The sequence below is a fragment of the Microcebus murinus genome, chromosome 12, assembly GCF_040939455.1.
Source record: "Microcebus murinus isolate Inina chromosome 12, M.murinus_Inina_mat1.0, whole genome shotgun sequence".
NCBI classification, from domain to species: Eukaryota; Metazoa; Chordata; class Mammalia; order Primates; family Cheirogaleidae; genus Microcebus; species Microcebus murinus.
Genome location: NC_134115.1, coordinates 90,706,465 through 90,727,828, shown reverse-complemented (window position 1 = coordinate 90,727,828; position 21,364 = coordinate 90,706,465). Strand labels below are relative to the sequence as shown.

The following is a 21,364-nucleotide window of genomic DNA, read 5'->3' as shown; positions in this document are numbered from 1 at the left end:
GCAACAGAGCTAGATAGACCCTGTCTTGAAAAAAATATAGAAAAATCATGCCAGCAGTCACATGTTCATGTCTGTTTTACACACCTCAATCTTGCTCAATCTTGGGTCCAACTAAGAGGCTTCTCTCAACGGTTTCCTTTTTTAGGCCATGTGGCAGAAGTCTATCTCGTCCATCTACATGCCAGTGTGTATGCGCTCTTTCATCGCCTGTATGGAATGTACCCTTGCAACTTTGTCTCCTTTCTGCGTTCTCACTATAGTATGAAAGAAAACCTTGAGACTTTTGAAGAAGTGGTCAAGGTAAATTAAAACTGCTCATTTATTTTATATGTAGCATACTATTTAGACAGGCTGCATTTATCCCTTTTAAATTAGGTGGTAGGGAAATTTTGAAAAGAAATTCCACTTTCTCCCAAATGCCCCCTTATCCCTAGGCAACCACTAATCTACTTTCTGTCTTTGTAGATTTGCCTATTCTGGACATTTCATGTAAATGGGCTTATATATATAGTATGTGGTCTCTTGTGGCATCTTTCAGTTAATGTTTTCGAGGTTCCTCCGTGTTGTAACATGTATCAGTACTTCATTCCTTTTTATTGTCAAATAATATTCCACCATCTGAATATACAACAAATGTTCAGCGCTTTATAATTTGTCAACCGAAACTCTTCTAGCCAATGATGGAACATGTGCGAATTCATCCGGAATTAGTGACTGGATCCAAGGACCATGAACTGGACCCTCGAAGGTATGAAAACTAAACTACCTAGTGACAGAATTCTAAAGAATCTCTTGCGAGATTGAAAATGTGATCTAGGCAATGTCTCTGTTGAGGTATCATTTGGCAATATAGATATTCTACTTATAGAATCATTCCATTTGGAAGAACTTACACAGCTAAGTCCCTTGTATGAGTCTATAACATATGCCTTACAGTTGGAGGACTGATAGCTCATTCAGCAGAGTGGAGGAAGTTGCAGTGCAAGTGCCTGTCCCCAGAGCATCAGAAAGGCTTGTGCCTTGGTGGTGCCAGTGATGTGTGAGGAAGGAGGTGAAGTGTGTGTGGCTGAAGCCAAGTGGATTGCAGAACATCGTGTGTAGAGTGGTTGGGCTCCCTGAGGCCCTTTCTCCATCCTGCATGGCCAGGTGACTGGTGTCTTCCATGGGGCCCTGTAGAAGTTCCCAGGTTTGTCCTCTGGAGAAACTGCACCTGCAAGGCTCCTCATTTAAGGGTACCAGGACGGTGGAGAGTGGCTTATATAGCATGGTGCTGAGGGTGAGACTGGAGGGAGGGAATGAAAGAGAATTTAAAGACACGGCTGTGGGAGGCTCCATGACTTCCCTCTACTCTTCTCTGGCTTATACTTCCCAGCTAGGGGATTGGGCCATTTTTGGGGAAACTGACCTGCACATATTGACATTTGAGTATCTTCCACTTAAAAATCTAGCTCATTGCCAGCTTCCTCTACTCTGAATTTTACCTCTCTACAAAGCCTTCCTCTGCCACACAGAGCCTTAGTCAACTTAAAACAGCTTGTTATGAGATGTATGTAGAGAAGTATAGAAAATGCATATGTACAATTTAATAATAACACACCAACATATGTAGCTAGTACCTGGCTTAAAAAATAGAGCATTGCCAGTTCCTCAAAAGCCCCCTTTCTCCCTATGCTCTGTCCCACCTCAGAGACAATTACCATTCTTGCTTTTTTATATTAATTGTTCTCTCACTCTTTATAGCTTTACCATGTTTTGTTTGGAAAAGCTGGTTGGGAAGCAAAGCCTGGCTGAGGAAAGGGCAGTTCTGTTGCTGTCACATGAAGGTTTCCAGAAGATGAGAGGAGGACCAGTGTGTCTGGGTCTTGGTCAGGTTTCTCCTTCCTTGAGACTTTACAGCTCCTTCTGGGAAGTCATCCACAAGGTCATTAGTGAGGCCTGGGAAATGTATGGCTTACCCGCAGCAGAGTGTCTGGCAGGACTCTTAGCAAGGCCTGGGTACTGGATGTGCTACCGAAATATGGCAGAGGGAGGAGACTGTCCTGTGTTGGCCACTTCAGGCTCTCAGGAGCAGGTCAGAGCAGAATGCTTCTGTGGGATAAAATAAATGTCCTTGGCTGATCTGGCAGAGAAGGGAGAGTAGGAACTCCAGCTGTATGTAGTCAAGACAAGCCAAGTTCAGACAAGTTACCTAGGCCAGGGTCACCTGGCTCTGTCCCTTGGTTAAAAAGATCATACAGAGCAGCAGGAGCTTTGATAAGGGCCTGCACCTTGCCTGTCTCTTGGCAGGTCTGTTCTGATCTGAACTGGTTGTCATCTGTGCCTAGTCCCCACCTGTCATCTTGTTTTCCTGCGGCTTCCTTCTGCCTCTCTCCTGCACAGGATCTCCCATTTCCTGTATCTCATGCCTTGTTTTTCGGTTTGTTCTTTTTCTGATGGAACATATCCTCTAGTAGCTTTCTGAGAAAGGATGCAGTTGTTGAATTGTTTGGCTGGGTGTAGACTTCTAGGTTGGGAGTCGGGCTCATTTAAGTAATGTGAAGGCATTATTCCATGGCCACCTTGCTTCCAGTGTTGCGGTTAAAATCCAAAGACATTTTATTTCTGATCATCTGTATCTGCTTTATTTTGCTCTATGGGAGCTGGTAAAGTGTTCTTTTTGTTGTCATAATATTCTGAAATTTCCTAGTGATGTGCCTTGGAATGAGTCTGTTCTTGTTCAATCTAGAAGCTCTTTAAGTTCTAGGAAATTTTGTTTAGTTATTTTGTGCTTGATTTTCTTTCCCATTGTGTCTGTCTTTCCTGCTAGAAATCCTAGTGCAGTCATGTGCCCCATAACTACATCTCAGTCAGTGATGGACCACGTATACCATGGTGGTCACATAAGATTATAATACCCTATTTTTACCATAATACCATGTACCTTTTCTAGATATATAAGTACTTGCCATTACATTATAGTTGCCTGCAGTATTGATACAGTAATATGCAGTACAGGTTTGTAGCTTGGGAGCAATAGGCTATACCACATAGCCTAGGTGTGTAGGAGGCTATACCATTTAGGTTTGTGTAAGGACACTTCTGTGATATTCACACAATGATGAAATTGCCCAATGATGTATTTCTTGGAATGTGTCACTGTCATTAAGCAACACAGGATTGTGTGTGTGTGTGTATTAATATATATATTTATGTATTGAGAGAGTTTTCTTTTCCCTGCATAACCTGTTTCTTCTAAGCTGCTTTCTTTTCTGTTTTGTTTTTTTTTAAATCCTTGAAGCTTTCTGCAAAGATCCAGTAATCTCCTTATGTTTGCATGGGGAGACTAAAGAGCTCTGTTCACATTGGTGTGACTTGTTCACTTTGAGCTTCTTTGTATGTTGATCTGAGCGTCTGTTGGAGATGTCAGTTTTGTTTTCTTCTTGAACTGGTTAAATTTTTTAGAAAAGAGTCATCTGATCTTCAGGCTCAAGGATCTAGTTGCCACTGGGGAGAAAGAGGCTGGTGGTGAGGGGTGGATTGTTGGTCTTGGCATTCAGAATATATACATTCACTTAATCCCTTTGTTTGGAATGGTACTCATGCTCTCAACTGTTTCTGGAATACCTCGTCCAGAAACTCCTTGTTTTACTCTCTCTAGAGGATAATCCAGATTTCTGGTGTGAAAAGAGCTGTTGCCTAGGAGCGTGGAGTTGGGGAAGGATCCAGGGGCTCTCCCTGCTCCTCTACCCATTTTCACCTGTCTTCTGTGTTTTAGCTGCCTCATCCACCTGCTGCTTCTCTGGGCCTTCAGCTTTATAGGGGTTCTGCAGTATAATCAGGTTGACTCCTCGCTTTGAAACAGTGGCAGCTTGGGATTCTGCTTTCTTGGGTTTGCTATGTCAGCTACCACTTGCCTGTCTATTTCTAGTTTCAAAAACTTGAGGTGCAGTTTTCTCCCCATTCCTCTCCTCCATGTGTGTTTATATTTAAAAACAAGCAGTCAAACAAAACTTCAGACGGTGGGGTTTCGGGAGATTGTACAATTGGGTGCATATGTTCAACCAACTGTATTAACTTGGAAGCTGCCTCAGTCAGCCTCTAGTGCCACACTCACCTTGGCTAGGGAGATTATCTGGCTTTTGATGAAAGTTTTAACATGAAAGACAAAGACTAACATAAAGAGGAGAAAAAGGAGCTATAAAGAAACAATGATGATAGGAAAAAAATGTCTACAATAGCCACAAAGATAAGGCATTTGTGTATATATAAAGTTCAGGATGCCACAGAAAAGGAATCTTTCAAGACTAAAGAAATGATTGCCAAAATAAACATTTCCGTAAAAGAATTGGAAGTTAAAGTTGAGAATATCTCAGAAAGCAGAGCCAAAGTGTAGAGATGGGTAATATGAGAAAAGAAATTTAGAATGATCAGCCTAGAAGTCCATCATCCACCAAAAAGACTTTTGAAAAGGGAGGAGGAGCTGGGCACTGTGGTGTACAGCTATTGTCCCAGCTACTTGGGAGGCTGAGGTAGGAGGATCATTTGAGGCCAGCCTGGGCAACATCGTGAGACCCTGTCTCAAAAATTAAGTGGAGGAGGGGATAGGAGAAAACTTTAGTGTAAGATAAAGTTGTAAAAGAAATAATAACCAAAAAATGTCCTAGAATTGCAGGACATGAGTTTCCAAATTGAAGGGGCTTACTTAGTGCCAGCTGGATCAGTGAAAAAGAATGCCACCAAATCTCAATATTGTAAAATTTCAAAATGCCAGGGATAAATTTTTCAGAGAAAGAAAGAACCCAAAACACTTAATAAGGATCAGGAATCAGAATGATGTTAGCTTTTGAAATATCTTCAAAATTAAGAGAAAAAAGTTTTTTCAACTTAGAATTCTATACCCAGCCAAATTGCTTGTCAAGTGTGAGACACTTACAGATATGCAAGGACTCAGATTTACCTCCTGTATGCCCTTCCTTCTCTCACCACTGGAGCATGTGTTCTACCAAAATGAGAGTGAAATCGAGGAGGAGGAGAACACAGAGTCCAGGAACCTAGGGCCCTGGCTTGGGATCATAGTCAGGGACCATGTTGGGATCACAGCTGCACAGCAGTGCTAAGCACAGCCAGTGCAGACTGAAGGAGGAGAGGGAGGGCTCCAGGACAGAGTTCTTTAGGGAGACGGGGGAGTGATCCTGCTAGATTCTTTGTATTTCTTTATGTAGAAATTATATTAGGCATAGTTTCAGAGCTGTTAAAATAAGTTTAGGAAGAATTAATGATACATAGAAAACTGAGGAAAACAGAAAAATAAAACTCCAGGACAAACTAAATTGAACAAGAAAGGCAGTATTATCATAGTATATGCTTTGCCTCAGCCATGAATAGTACGTAGGTAGTCATAATAATTGTTGAAATCAATTTTGAAAAAAACAAAAACAGTAATATATTTATTTTGAGAGCACTGGGGAGCAGGGAAAGGATATATGGAAATAACCTCAGTCTTCACCTCCCATAATCGGAATTTAATAGATGATGTCTACAGTTTATAAATCAAGAAATTAAAAGGGCATATTCTTTAAATTAAAAGGGCATATTCAAATTATAGGGCATATTCTTTAGGAATATGGAGGTAGGATAACAGTTTTGGAAACAACTACCAGCATGGTGGCAGGGGAGAGAGGTGGGAGGTGTCCTTTAGTATTATATTGACTTTTTAAACTACTGTATTTCATTAAATCTAAGATGCCATTGGATGTATTTATATTTTATGTACATCTGAGAAAAAATACCAAATAAACTAACACACAACTAACTGTAGTTCACAGTTTCAGAGATAATAATATGAAAAGTCCATTTAAGAATCAAGGAAATTTTGGCCGGGCGCGGTGCATATATTACTTTGATTAAAATAAAACATTTAACTGTATTTCTACTTTATTATGATTCTCATTTTCTTTTCTAAAACCAATCTTTTTTTTTTTTTTTTTTTTTTGAGACAAAGTCTCACTCTGTTGTCCCAGTTAGAGTGCCGTGGCATCAGCCTAGCTCACAGCAACCTCAAACTGGGCTCAACTGTCCTTCTGCCTCAGCCTCCCCAGTAGCTGGGACTATAGGCATGTACCACCATGCCTGGCTAATTTTTCCTATTTTTAGTTGTTTGGCCACTTTCTTTCCATTTTTGGTAGAGACAGGGTCTCGCTCTTCCTCAGGCTGGTCTTGAACTCCTGAGTTCGAATGATCCTCCTGCCTTGGCCTCCCAGAGTGCTGGGATTACAGGCGTGAGCCATCGTGCCTAGCCGTAAAACCAATCTTCCTATGTGTACATAAGTATTTCGACTCTGGCTTTCATTGAGTCACTGTCCAGTCACGCTGAGAGTGTGTAAAGAGGGGTCTGCCCCCGGTAACCTTGTACTGCCAGTAACCAACTGGGGAGTGAGTGAAGATGCAACCCTGAAATGGAAAGGCTTGCCCAAGGGAAGGTACCTTGTGTTCTCCCCACACCTTGGACACCTTCATTTCTGTGTCTAATAGCACATTTTCAGCATCTAAGTTGTAATGAGCACTTGCCAGCAATTGTGTGGGAGCATACATCTTGTTAGGATAAACCCATGGAGTATCCTTAGTGTTGCTGTGCTGTTCTTTGTAAACTTTGGAACAGAAAATGAAAATCTCTCCTGGAATTCACCAGTTAGAAACACATTTAGTGAAGTTATATTATCTAAAAGAAAGTTTATACTTGAGTAGGCATTCATATTTTAAATGTTCTGTTAATTTGGTTTTTTTTTGTTTTGTTTTTTGAGATAAAGCCTTGCTCTGTCTCCTGGAGTCATAGCTTACTACAACCTCCAATTCCTGGGCTCAAGTGATCCTCCTGCCTCAGCCTCCTGAATAGCTGGGACTATAGGCATGTGCCACCTCACCTGGCTAATTTTTCTGTTTTTTTGTAGGGGGTCTCTTTTTGTTGCTCAGGCTGGTCTCAAACTCCTGATCTTAAGCAATCCTCCCATGTCGGCCTCCCTTTGTCATATAAAGAACAATTCTGTTGTCCTAAAAGGTTCTATCATAGCCTTTGTGGTCAGTCTCCTCCTCCATTCCTGGCAACCATTGACCTGCTGAACACATGCTTTTTCATGGTGGTATAATACTATTTTTTCTGTAGAATATATCCTTTTGGTTTGATTTTGGGTTATTTCTTCTCTTTTCATTACAAGCTGTATTGTGCTGAACATTTTTGTACATCTTGATGTATGTCTGTTTCTATAGGATATATAGATTCTTAGAAGTGGAACTGTGGATTGCATAACAAGAATCTTCAGACAATTTTTAAAATATCTTTTCTAGTTTATCTTTCTGTACTGTATTTCTGCACTAGGGGCGGATTCGTATCTTGACAGAACACTGTAAATTGGCCATAAGTCTCAGCTGATTGGTGGTTTCCAGGCCTCCTTGATCTCTGGTTACCATTGCCCCAGAGGAGATTTTCCTCTGGTGGCTTCCCTGCATAGTTTGTGTTCTATTTTTAGGCTATGCCTAGTCTTTTCTTGATGCAATTTTTGTTTCAAATTAGTTTCTGTTAATGTGATATAACCATTTTAAATAGGGAGAGTATGGATTTGAAGAAATCGTATACTATTGCTGTTTCATACTTGGGCTGCTGTGGTTCTGCCTTGTTTTTTGCTGTTGTAGTTCCGTAGCTGGCACTGAGTTGGCACTCTCAAGTATTTAATTGAATTGATTGAGTGGATTACAATGTGCATTTCTTGACTTTGATTGCCTTTTACAGGTGGAAGAGATTAGAAACTCATGACGTTGTAATAGAGTGTGCCAAAATCTCTCTGGACCCTACAGAAGCCTCGTATGAAGATGGCTATTCTGTGTCTCACCAAATCTCAGCCCGCTTTCCTCATCGTTCAGCTGATGTCACCGCCAGCCCTTATGTTGACACACAGAATAGCTATGGTAAAAAGTGACTTTGGTACTTATCTGTTTTACAATTTTGTCTGTGGAAAGCATTGTTTATCTTTGTTGATGTTTTCTTAGAGTAAGACTTAGTTCAGTTCCTAGGAACTTTCCCCCTAATATTTTAAATTTGCATTTGTCTCTATTTTCTTCTAATTAATTTTTCTTCTAAGTTTAACTTAGATCTACTTGATCTCCTACCTGATAGTATGCCAACAGATTTGGTGATATGTCTTCAACACTTAACAAAGAAAATGGGTTTAAGTATTTGATGTCTAGGCCCTGCCTCATAAGGGAATCTTTCTATTCTTCAGACACTTGGAGTGAGGCCTACTGGGCTGTAGCACTGACACAGTTTAAATTAGTCTGGACAATTTAGAATTGGATTCATATAAAAATCTAGGCTATATCCATAAGTTGCACCCACTGAAGCTGTCATCCGTATTGTGCTTTTTCAAGTTATTCTGGGGTTTAGCTAGACATCAAACCTGATTGAACTTTATGTCCAAAGAGCATTTAAAGAAACTTTTAAATGATGTTAGTTTGTACCCAGGGATGTCAGGAAGTCCCTCAGGTTTTTTAAATATAGAGAATTGAATATTATTGAATGATCTAGAGGACCATCATTTTTTATCAGAAGAGTCTAAAACCACACACTAACCCCCTTGTTTCTTCCCTTTTATTTTAGGGAGTGCTACTTCTACCCCTTCCTCCACTTCTCGGCTGACGTTGTTAAATACGCCAGGGCAGCTACCTCAGACTCTGAGTTCCCCGTCAACACGGCTGATAACTGAGCCGCCACAAGTATAGTGTCAAATAGTGTGCCTGCTCTCTCCTTTACTTTCTTGTGAAGCTGACCATTTGGGTCAAGTACATTGTTGGAAAAATTTCACACTGCTCTTTTTAGGAGTCACTTTTAAGAATCCATGATAGTAGCAAAGAAAGTTCCTTGGGTGCATCTTAAAGTCTTGATTTACAAACTGCAACTTGTCTTTTGATAAAGCTTTAATAAGATGCATTTTTCAAGTTAAAATGCTGAATTTAAACTGAACACTGACTATGCGTATGAACCTTGTGGATGACTTAGTATTCATTTGCCATTGCTGATGTACTTTATTAACTTCCCAGGCTATTCTTTGGAGCCCATCTATGGTTTGTGGTATGACCACTCCTCCAACTTCTCCTGGAAATGTCCCACCTGATTTGTCACACCCTTACAGTAAAGTCTTTGGTACAACTGGTATGTATGTCTTAGGTTGTATTTGATTGGTTGGTTTGGAGCTGCCTTTGATGATAGGAGCTGTCTCTTAGATCTAATAGTGAGTTTGGGGACTACTTGTAGTTGTCAATCTGTTTTTGACACCTATTGCAAACCTCCGGGGCTTTCTGAATGTATGAAATAAGCCTTAAAAAAAAAAAAAGACTTCTATAGATTCCGAGAAAATGAACTCTAGCAGCTTTATATGTAGTAAGTTAGGCTGAAAAAAAATTGGGAATTTTTGTAATAGTTGGGGTCAATGTTCATATATATTGTGCCTTTGTCTCTGAGCAGGTGGAAAAGGAACTCCTCTGGGAACCCCAGCAACCTCTCCTCCTCCGGCCCCCCTCTGCCACACCGATGACTACGTGCACATTTCACTCCCTCAGGCCACAGCCACACCCCCCAGGAAAGTGAGTGCGAGCTGTCTGCTGCCCCCAGCCCAGCACAGTGTCTTGCTTCAAGCCTCATTTTGGGAAGCCTAATTGAGCTAAATAGATAGAATTCCAACCTAAAACGTGATAGATTTATTTCAAAATAATTGAAAATAGACTAAACAGCAGCTTTTAAGGTGTGATCTGCTGACCCCTGGGGTCCAAAAACCCTTTTAGAGAATCCAGTAGATGAGACCTGTTCTCATAGTCACATGAAGCTGTTTGCTTTCCCACTCTTGGCGTCTGCACTGATCGTACAAAGACGGTGGCATATGAAATGGTGGCACCTTAGCTTGAATCAAGGCAGGCACTGAGCTATACTAGTGGGCATTGCATTCTTCCTTGACATGTTCTTTCAGTTTTAAGAAAGAAAAAAAATTAAAAATTTATGAGTATTCCTTTATTAGGCAGTAAAAATTATTTTATTAAATCTTGGCCCTTGAGAACATGTATATTTAATATTCTTGGTGACAAAATATTAATAGGAGATATGCATAAAGCACATTTACTGCATACTAAATTATGGTAATCTCAGGTCCTTATGTAATTATTTGAATTAAGAACTGAACTAGCTTTTTTTTCAATGGGGCACTAGTTTTATTTGAAAGAACAAGGGAATGACTTACAAACTGATTGTTCAGACTTGTATACTTGGCAGGCAGTTTCTTAAATAATGAACCAAGTCTGTCACTCAAGATAAACAATTGACAGTGTTTGTTGCCAATGGTAAAAATCAACTTTCAGGTGAGAATTAGCATATTAAAAAACTAATATCTGCTACCGTGAACTTGATAGCTCCTCCAAGACTTTTATGATGAGATTGGGAAGCTTGGTTAATAATTTGATTTTTGATATTATATAATGAAGTATTTCAACATTTGCCAGATCTAAATAACTTGGTGAAGCAGTATTTTCCAAATGTCCAATGTATGATGTTATAGAATTGTACATAGGTAAAAAGTGTATTCAAAGTATAAGGTAGGCCAGTGGATTTTAACACAATATGAAAAGTTTATTTATATGGTTTCAGATTCCACTTGTAAATAACTTTTAAGAAACTACCTCTAGTCAAGTTTTGGTGTAATATCAAAGATGATTATCCACAATTATTTGAAAAGTCTGTTCACATATATTTACTTTTTACAACTACATATTTATGGGCCCCCAGATTTTCCTTATATACTTCAGTGAAAATAACATGTGCAACAGATTGAATATAGAAGTAAATATGAGAATTCAGCTGTCTTTCATTAAGCTAGGTATTAAAGAGATTGCAAAAGTGTGAAACAGTTCCACTCTTTTCAGTAAGCTTATTTTTGTTTTGGAAAATATAGATATTTTTCATAAAAATATGTTATTTATATTGACATGTAATGGACTTGTTACTTTTAACAGAATTAATAAATGCTTTTTAAATCTCCTAGTTTTAACTTCTAATACAGTAATCAGTAGATATAACTATGTAAACAAAAGCTTTTGGTATTCTCAATCATTTAAGAAGGCATCCTGAGACCAGTTGAGAATCAGTGGGCTAACCTTGAACTTCTTTACAATGTGCTAGAGAACATGTATACAATTTTTTGCCTTGTGATATAAATGGTACTTATCTTTTCAGGAAGAGAGAACAGATTCTGCAAGGCCATGTCTACACAGACAGCACCATCTTCCAAATGACAGAGGATTAGGTAAAATCTTTGGGTCATGATAGGCCTTGCTTGTCTCTTCTAATTGGGTTGTGTGCATTTAAAAACAAAGTTAAATGGAAACAAGGAAATTCTGGAATACCATAAAACACTAAAGCCCAGAGATAATGAAACAAATAGTGAATTCTAAAAGCCAACCAAATAATAACATGAAAAAAGTGCTTTTAAGTTACTGCAGTGATGTACCTGTAAGTATTTTGAGCTGGTCAAACTGTGTGTTTTTATTTGTTCTTGGAAACATTAAGAACTGAGAATTTTATTTTCTATGGGATTATATTTGGCACCTTTAATATATTACTTATTACATCTTAGCCTTTTGTAGTAGCCCAAGGGTTCCAGCCTTCTCGGTTCAGCAGGAAGAATTATTAGGGACATTGTCTGTTACCATGTGAGCAGTTTTACACGTATAGGCATTACATTGTATTTCTGTGACTTCAGCTGTCTTTGTTTCTCTTTAGAAGAGCCACTCGGCAGCAAAGGTTCTGTCACTCTAAGTGACCTTCCCGGGTTTCTAGGTGACCTGGCCTCTGAAGAAGATAGCATTGAGAAAGATAAAGAAGAAGGTAATGCATGCAGGGTTGCTGTGAGGTGGAACGTGACCCTCCTTTTGCCATACAACTGGGATTTCCTGTCACTGCTCACAGGCTTACTTGCCTTTTCTTTTCTTGGGGGAAAAAGATGGGTGTTTTAGCATAGGACCTATGTCAGGTAAAGAGATGCCACTTTTTATCCCCCCTCTGGGTGGCATTGGCACACGGCAGCATGCAACCCAAACTACCTGGCCTTTCCCAGATTGGATATTTACTGGGCTTTCTCTTGTTTCCCTTCCTCCTCGAAGCTGCAATATCTAAAGAACTCTCTGAGATCACTACAGCAGAGGCTGAACATGTGGTTCCTCGAGGAGGCTTTGACTCTCCCTTCTACCGAGACAGTCTCCCGGGTTCTCAGCGGAAGACCCATTCGGCAGCCTCCAGTGCTCAGGGCGCCAGCATGAACCCTGAGCCTTTACACTCCTCCCTGGACAAGCTTGGGCCTGACACACCAAAGCAAGCCTTCACCCCCATAGATCTACCTTGTGGCAGTGCTGACGAAAGCCCTGCTGGAGACAGGGCACGCCAGACTTCTTTGGAGACCAGTATCCTCACTCCCAGCCCTTGTAAAATTCCACCTCAAAGGGGAATGGGCTTTGGAAGTGGGCAGCCTCCCCCTTATGATCATCTTTTTGAGGTGGCATTGCCAAAGACTGCCTATCACTTTGTCAGCAAGAAGACTGAGGAACTGTTAAAGAAAGCAAAAGGAAACACAGAGGAAGACTTTCTGCCCTCTACCTCCCCCATGGAAGTACTGGATAGACTGATACAGCAGGGAGCAGACGCACACAGCAAGGAGCTTAACAAGTAAGGGGCTTGAACCCTTCTCTTTGTGTTTGAATGTCCCATTTTATTATAAAATACAGAAAGCATAAGGGTGGGAATAAGAATGGTTCTTCATGTTTTCATCCAGAGGCATCTGTTGTGTCAGATGTCAGATGTCCTTCTAGTCTATTGCCTTTTCATATATGTGACCACGTCTATTATCTACATATGCACATTAAATTGGGATAATTCTGTAGGATAATGGTCCATTTCAAAATGAGTCTTTTCTTTTTTTTTTTTTTTATTTCGGCATATTATGGGAAAATGAGTCTTTTTTTAGTATAGGCTGTTCCATGAGGGCACTCACATGCTTTCAGTGTTGCTCTGAGCATTGTAGGCTATAAATAACATTATAGTATTTCAAAGAATTTATTTGTCACAGTGTTTCCCTGTCTGGTTGTAGATTATTACTTTCTATTTTGGTATCTTATTTCATTAGGTAGAAGATAAAATCATCAGCATTTTATGCAAGTGCAAGTGGCCTGACAGCTCCCCTCAGAAGCATACGAGGTTCCTTAGAAGGAAATCTGAGACACTGTTTTCAGTCCCCCTCTTGTGACCCTTTTCAAAGCATATCCAGGGAAGGGATAAGGGAACTAGTCCAGAGTTTAAATCCTCTGCCGTTTCAAAACAGGTGCTTGGGGATGTTAGTTTTTATTTTTCTTCTATATAATAGTTAAGGTGGAATTTGACAGAGATTGTAGTATTTAAACTTTGTTTTTTAAAAATGAGATTTGGTATAGTCTGAGGTAAATTACCTACTTTTTTCTTAAACTTGGTGACAGTAGCTTCTCAATACGGAACTACTCCCTGCATGTTTCAGCAGAGGGTTGAGAGCAGCTGTCAGTGTGTTTCCCACTCAGTTGCTTTGGAGCGCTGACCTGAGCCCGAGGCCCCCACGTGAGCTCAGCACTGGCCTTCCCCACTGTGGAGACGGTTTTACACAGCCGGCCGCCTGCTCATTCCATCCGCCGGAGGGCTTCTCTAACTCCGTGTGGATGTAGAGTTTGAAACTTTTATGTCATTGCGGATTTTGACCACAAGGAAGTGATCTAACCTTGCTGCAAATAAAAGTCCAGATAAGCTTTTTTCTAGGTAAGATCGGTAACTTTATCACTCAAAAACTTTCTTCCTAGGTTGTCTTTACCCAGCAAGTCTGTCGACTGGACCCACTTTGGAGGTAAAGTTGTTACTTTAGCTCCAAATCCAGCCTGTGTGGTTTCTGCTTGCTCGTTGCCTTTTCTGCCCTTGAAGGAGATGCCCTGTAGGAAACAGATCTCCCCTTGGCTGCTGCGCCAGCCGGCTTATCTTGTTGGCTGACGGATCTCAAGTGTTACAAAGTCAGCGTTTCTAATTTTTGAAAAGTGGCAAGTACTGGGTGCTTGAGAGGAGACATGTAAAAAGCACAGACTCCACGCCAGGCTGCCCTTAGGAAGGCCCAAGTGAAGGGAGTAGTACTGGGGAGTCTTCTTGGGGGAGAACACTCCTGTGAGGGAAGGGCCTTGGGAAATAGAAAGGGTGTCTGAAATGTATGATCCAGGTTTGTGGGGGAAAAAATAAAGCTCTCAGAGAGTCATCCCACGTGATAAAACCCTTTGCATTCCTTTAAAAGGGAGACAGGTAGTAAATATTCCCTCCACCTTAGCCCCGAAGGAATGACTGTTGCTGGAAACTAAGTGGTCATTTGCAAAGTGAGTTGTGTTTTTTAAAAAATTGTTTTTTAAAAAATTGTGTTTCTTAAGCTGAAGAACACATGTGGATGGGGAGCTTGATTGAACGATATATAAAAGGCATTTCCGCTACCCTCCCTCTGCTTTAAAATCAGGCTCTCCCCCCTCAGATGAGATCCGTACCCTCCGAGACCAGTTGCTTTTACTGCACAACCAGTTACTGTATGAGCGTTTTAAGAGGCAGCAGCATGCTCTTCGGAACAGGCGGCTCCTCCGCAAGGTGATCAAGGCAGCAGCTCTGGAGGAACATAATGCTGCTATGGTGAGCACTCGGGAGAGGGGGACTTCAGTTTTGTTTTGTTTGGGTCAGCATGACAGCTTGTAAAGAGTAGCAGCCAGTGAGGTCAGTTCCCGGTCCCAGCTCTGTACATGGGTATGGCTGGGGGTAGGCCACTGAGTCTCTGAGATGAAGATACGAATGGCAAGATCTTGGAATTCCCTTGGAGCTCTCAGAAACCATGGGGACGAGTGACTTTTTTGTATGTTTGTTTGCTTATAACTAGCTATGATGATAAAAGGGTCAAACGATTATTTCTCCACATGAAACTTCAGCGTGTCTGGTATAGCAATCGGACCTGGAGTTTGAATCTTGGCTTAATTGGTCGTTACCTTAGAAAAGTAATTTGGCCTCTTGAAGCCTGTTTCCCATTGTATAAAATGGAAATAATAATAGCAGTGCCTAATTTTTAAGTTGTAATGGTTAAAAGAAATCAGGTCAGTAAGCATCTGCTTAGTGTTTGGTGGTTAGGACTTTCGAAAATATTAGAAGCAAGTTGATCCCCAAGAAAGGTTCTTTGAACAACTTATGATCCATTTGTTGATGTGAAATTTGGAATATCTTGACCTCAAACCAAGTAAGACAGTGGTGAGCTGTCATATTTGGGTCTGTAGTTTATGACGGTTTAGATGAAGAAATGTTTGCAATCTGTGTTAAACGTAAGCATCACTTCCCTTCCTGTTGGAAGGCAGCTAAAATGATGGCATTTCTGATCTCTGTTAGAAAGATCAGTTGAAGTTACAAGAGAAAGACATCCAGATGTGGAAGGTTAGTCTGCAGAAAGAACAAGCGAGATACAGTCAGCTTCAGGAGCAGCGTGACACTGTGGTAACACAGCTCCACAGCCAGATCCGACAGCTGCAGCATGACCGAGAAGAATTCTACAACCAGAGCCAGGAATTGCAGGTATGAACTGCACCTCCAGGCAGGGTCAACCAAGAGAAGACAGGGAAGCTGTGGGGAGGAGGGTGGAAGTGTTTCCTTCAGTGTGGTCACTGTGTTCAGCTTAATTAAGGTGAGTACTTTTCTCCCTGAAATCATGGGTATATTTTATTTCAGATAAATCTTACTGGCTGGGCGCGGTAGCTCACTCCTGTAATCCTAGCACTCTGGGAGGCCGAGGCAGGCAGATTGCTCAAGGTCAGGAGTTCGAAACCAGCCTGAGCAAGAGCGAGACCCCATCTCTACTATAAATAGAAAGAAATTAATTGGCCAACTAATATATATAGAAAAAATTAGCCGGGCATGGTAGCTCATGTCTGTAGTCCCAGCTACTCAGGAGGCTGAGGCAGCAGGATTGCTTGAGCCCAGGAGTTTGGCGTTGCTGTGGGCTAGGCTTTAGCCTGGACAACAAAGTGAGACTCTGTCTCAAAATAAATAAAATAAATAAATAAAATCTTATTTAGGGCAGGGGTTCCCCAACTTTCTTGGTTCATAGCTCCAATCTTTCTAGTCATTAAGTATATCTAAATAACTTAGTGGATATTCATGTCCTAACAACTTAGTAGCTGTTTGGAAATAATACACATAAATTTAAAATTTTATTTTAAAATAACTGCAATTACTAATGCCACATGTGTTCCTGTTGGACATGGCACAGAGTCTCAGGCCTTGAAATCAGAGTGGACAGTGACACCTTGATTTTGTGTTGGTTTTCTTTTTTCTTTTTTTTTTTTGAGACAGAGTCTCACTTTGTTGCCCAGGCTAGAGTGTGTGCCGTAGCGTCAGCCAAGCTCACAGCAACCTCAAACTCCTGGGCTCAAGCGATCCTCCTGCCTCAGCCTCCCGAGTAGCTGGGACTACAGACATGAGACACCATGCCCGGCTAATTTTTTCTATATATATTAGTTGTCCAATTAATTTGTTTCTATTTATAGTAGAGACGGGGTCTTGCTCTTGCTCAGGCTGGTTTCAAACTCCTGACCTTGAGCAATCCACCTGCCTCAGCCTCCCAGAGAACTAGGATTACAGGCATGAGCCACCACGTCCAGCCCGTGTTGGTTTTCTTGTGGTGCCTTTTATCACTGCTTCAGAAAGATAACGACGTCATCCTCGGGAACACATACCAGCTAATACTGAACGGGCAACTCCAGTGAGTTAGTAGTTCACAGGGTGTCCAACAGGTGTCGCTGTTTTCCTCAAAAATTTAAAATATCTCGCTGCATCCCTGTGAATTTGCTACATAATCCCAAGGCTCTTTGGTGCACAGTTTGGGAGCTGAGCATCTAAGGCAGGTGTCCTCAAACTACGGCCCGCCGAGGACATTTATCTGGCCCACTGGGTGTTTTTGCTGCTGCTGCCTGTCCTGCTTAGCAGGCAACTCGTCCTGGGCCCACAGTGTGCATGTGTGGAATGTGCGCCGCAGTCTCTAATGGCCCTCCAACGATCTGAGGGACAGTGAACTGGCCCCCTGTTTAAAAAGTTTGAGGAGCCCTGATCTAAGGTCTTTTGTTAAACAGTAAGGAACTCATAAATCAACCATAACTTACTTTTTAAAACTAAAAAGTCAATCCTGATGGCCCAAGAATAGTAGAGCAGTTGAGAACTAGGCATTGTCAGGTCTCTGTGGACCAAAGGCCAGTAGGCTCATGGTCTGGCCTGTCGGTGCTGCTGTGACTTCACGTCCACATCTCTTTGGGTAGACAAAGCTGGAGGACTGCAGGAACATGATTGCGGAGCTGCGGATAGAATTGAAGAAGGCCAACAACAAGGTGTGTCACACAGAGCTGCAGCTCAGTCAGGTATCTCAGAAGGTAAGAAATGAGGCAGACCTGTCTCTGTTCAGACACCATTTGCTGATGTTCTTCCTTCAGATAGGACAAATACATTACTTGAGTGTCTGTGTCAGGGGTTCCCAACAGGGAGTAATCCTGCCTGCACCCCCAGGACACTTGGCAATGTCTAGAGACATTCTAGACTGGTGTTTTTGGTGCTACTGTCATCTAGTGGGCAGGGGCTAGGGGTGCTGCCAAATGTCCTGCAGTGCGTAGACAACGCCCCCCACGGCAAAGACATATCCAGCCTAAGCCATAGGCTGTGTGTTAATATATCCCATGGAACTCTTTCTTCATACCTTGTTTATATAAATGTAAAAAGTTTTTCGAGTTTTTGAGCTGTGAGTCCTCCTTTGGGATTCACTGCACTCCCTATACATCATTTACTTGAGAATGGGTGGGTTTTCCCTAGGACTTTATCCCACTGGACCTAACGTTCTTGCTTTGGTTGTCATAATACATATCCGTCTTCTCCAGGTATCCTATGGAGGTCACTTTTGATGTAGTGTATTTGTGCTTCTTCCCCTTTGCAAGGCACAGTTTTAAAGTGCATTTCTGTCTGTTTTTATAGCCACTGGGTGCCGTCCTCCCCACCTGCCATTATGTAAGGGGATTTAAAACTGTGGGAGTTGTTTACTCTGCCTTTGCATTGAAATATTATGCTCTTAGCTGACTCCCTGTTTAATGTCCATGTGCTAGTATTAGAGTTTTTACTCTGCTTCTGTATGTTTTTTGGTTAGCTCTCAAATAGTGAGTCAGTCCAGCAGCAGATGGAATTCTTGAACAGGCAGCTTTTGGTTCTTGGAGAGGTCAACGAGCTGTATTTGGAACAACTGCAGAACAAGCATTCAGACACAACAAAGGTATGCGGGGCTTGGGGAGCCAGACCTTAGGGGGGAAGCTCTTTGGATCCAGGCAGTATGTCTACGGCGCATCATTTGAGTGGCTTTGTGACTTGTTTCTTAAAAGATGGAGCAATGGCTCAGGTCTGCTCTCACCTCTTCTGGCCCAGCAATACAAGCCCTTTCCAGCCACCATGTGAGCTTGTTTCCCCTTGTTGGGTGTAAGAGAAAGCACCTAATGATAATTGTTACAGAGTAGATATAAAAGTGTTTCTTTTCTCTTCCCTGTGTCCTCTTTAAAAGAGTTAGAGAAGAAGGATGGGGAAGCAGTTCTGTTTAACATACCTCTCAGGACTGTGGGTATATATTGGTGTACATGTCATTTTTTTCTTCCTCTTAATGTTGAATTTCTGCAGATGGTAGTTCAGTCCTGGCAACAAGGCCAGCATTGGGATGATCTTACGTTAATTAGTGCCTCACCAGTGGCGTCAAGGCAGAAGTTTTATGTCACTTTATAAATAGCCTCAGGTAATGTTAGGGAATGAGTTGGGAATAGAATTTTAATAGTAAATGCTCAGATGCTTCCTGTCACTAACTTCTCCATCACACACAGGCCTTCTTTTTAGGACTTCTTGTGCTTGCGCTTTATAAAGTGCCTTTTTTGGCCGAATGTAGAGTAGCCTTAGAAGTAGAGGGATATAATTTCCACAATAGAGTTACTCTTTATTCCCAGCTCCTCTCAGATCTCAGATTCAGACTCCCTGCAGAAGGATGTTATGTGTGGAACTTCCTCTAGAAACCAGCTATCACTTATTTTGAGGTATAATGGCTTTGGGAAAAGGAAGGGCTGGGGGTAGACCTAAGAGACAGATTGCTTGAGGCCAGGAGTTCCATCCAGTCTGGGCAACATAGCGAGACTGTCTCTAAGAAAAATCCCAAAACCAAAGCCAAACTAGCCTCGCTTAACAATGAAGAATTTTATTGTTTCATTTAACAAGAAATCCCAAGGCAAATGAGTTGCAGGTTGGTCAAGTTGGCAATTCAGGGACAGCATCACAGGGCCAGGCTCATTCCACTCTTCTGTGCCACCTTATTTTATCCTGTTGGCCCTGTCCTCTGGCTGGCCGACCTCATGGCTGCCAGGTGTGTGCCACAGGTGCAGGTATCACAGGCAGACACAGTGATGCCCCACAGAAGAGGAGACCCTCTCTTCCCGTGTGCCTTTCTCAGCCAGAAAACCTTTCCCAGAGACCCTCCACACATGTCCTGTCTCTTTTGTCATCCAGGATTGTGTCATGTGCCCATTGGCAGCCCAGTCATTGGCTTGAACCAGTCAGGATTTCGCCTGGACCTGGAGCTAGGGTTGCTCTTGTTCTGTCTAGTGGAGGAGGAGGGGTGGGTGTCTCAGAATCAGGTGGGGGACGGCTGGCAGGGGTTGGGCAAAGCAGCCCCTGAGGTGGTTGTGAGGATTAGTGAGAGGGCGTGTACATTCCTGGTTTGATACCTTGTGTGGTCAGCCATGGGTAAGAACTGTTGTTTCAGACAAAGTCATCTGTGTCCACCTAACCTGTGCTGCAGTCTGGTGCCATTTAGCACAGCTGGGACAGCCACATTATCTGCTAGCCGATTCTGAGCACCTGCCCTGAGGAAGCATTGGGCTACCAGTTAGCTTCAGGCAGGCCCGACCTCGTGAAAGCTTACCTCCTCCTCGCTTCTTGGGGTTTGCTATCTTTTTTAAAAAACAAATGTGTGCCAAATGTTATGTTATATACATTTTACCACAATAAACACACCTACACAAATGTAACACGGGATTGTTAGAAAAGTATCCTTGTTTGCCTTTTTCTGAGCATTAGTGTGCACTTGCGCTGGGTTTCCAGTTGTCCCATCTGTCTGCAGGCAGGCTGCCTGTTCGGCTGATCAGCAAGCCTTCTCAGGTACCTAACCTGCAAAGGCTGCTCTCCCTGAGCAAGCCTGCCCGTTTGTGTCGCATGCTCTAGCTGTACTGCAGCTGGTGTTAGGAGAGAGAAAAATATAAGAGAAAGCAAATGACCCATGATACCACTATATTGAATATTGGCATAGTTTCATTGCATTGGTATTTTGCAAATGTATATATTTGCATAGTTGATCATACTGTTCACACAGTTTGTAGTCTTTATCTTTTTATTGATACCGTATCATTTTTTAAAACTTACAGATATAAGGTATATTTTAATTTACCTGTTTCCCTGAAAACTTAATTGTGTTTCCAGTTATTTGCTCTTATAAATATTCTGTAACGACTTTTTTTGTGTGCAAAATGTGTATTCACATTTTAAGTGATTTCCTTAGGAATAGATTTCAAGGAAGGATTTCTAGGATAATACTTAACTGCCAGCTTATTTTTCAGAAAGTTATTTTAGTTTATATTTTTATTGTCAGTGTACCAAAGCACCTTCTCAAAGCTTATTACATTGTTTTTTTCAAAATGGATACAGTATGTTCATTTTTGTAAGTACTGATTCCAGTCTCCTTTTCAGGAAGTAGAAATGATGAAGGCTGCATATCGGAAAGAATTAGAAAAAAACAGAAGCCATGTTCTCCAGCAGAATCAGAGGCTTGATACCTCCCAGAAACGGATCTTAGAACTGGAATCTCATCTGGCCAAGAAAGACCACCTTCTTTTGGAACAGAAGAAATATTTAGAGGATGTCAAACTCCAGGCAAGGTAACTTTCATCAGGAAAGGTTTTTGCAGTGATGTGTTTTTATTGAGTGGCACTTCCATATTCTGGGCTGGTCTGTATCTTTCAGAGGACAGCTGCAGGCCGCAGAGAGCAGGTATGAGGCTCAGAAAAGGATAACCCAGGTGTTTGAATTGGAGATCTTAGATTTATATGGCAGGCTGGAGAAAGATGGCCTCCTGAAGAAACTTGAAGAAGAGAAAACAGAAGCAGCTGAAGCAGCAGAAGAAAGGTAGGAACAAAGAGTTCTGTTAGTGGCCTTGGGATT

General features: G+C 41.7%; 1 protein-coding gene across 9 annotated transcripts in view; it reads left to right on the top strand.

Moving 5' to 3' along the window:
• Positions 1-21,364, top strand: part of TSC1 (TSC complex subunit 1) — a 53,062-nt gene that overhangs the window by 25,786 nt on the left and 5,912 nt on the right. For 3 of the 9 annotated variants that reach the window (XM_076009147.1, XM_076009146.1, XM_076009151.1), the window contains 16 exons: positions 146-300; positions 675-748; positions 7,763-7,938; positions 8,627-8,742; positions 9,067-9,178; positions 9,488-9,609; positions 11,246-11,315; positions 11,792-11,896; positions 12,172-12,730; positions 13,885-13,928; positions 14,574-14,740; positions 15,479-15,661; positions 17,398-17,508; positions 18,270-18,392; positions 20,894-21,081; positions 21,167-21,328. In XM_076009147.1, the coding sequence (XP_075865262.1) occupies positions 146-300; positions 675-748; positions 7,763-7,938; positions 8,627-8,742; positions 9,067-9,178; positions 9,488-9,609; positions 11,246-11,315; positions 11,792-11,896; positions 12,172-12,730; positions 13,885-13,928; positions 14,574-14,740; positions 15,479-15,661; positions 17,398-17,508; positions 18,270-18,392; positions 20,894-21,081; positions 21,167-21,328 (2,467 nt within the window). The remainder of the gene's footprint in view (positions 1-145; positions 301-674; positions 749-7,762; positions 7,939-8,626; positions 8,743-9,066; positions 9,179-9,487; positions 9,610-11,245; positions 11,316-11,791; positions 11,897-12,171; positions 12,731-13,884; positions 13,929-14,573; positions 14,741-15,478; positions 15,662-17,397; positions 17,509-18,269; positions 18,393-20,893; positions 21,082-21,166; positions 21,329-21,364) is intronic. The other 6 variants (XM_076009150.1, XM_012744103.3, XM_012744100.3 and 3 more) reach the window with 3 other exon arrangements.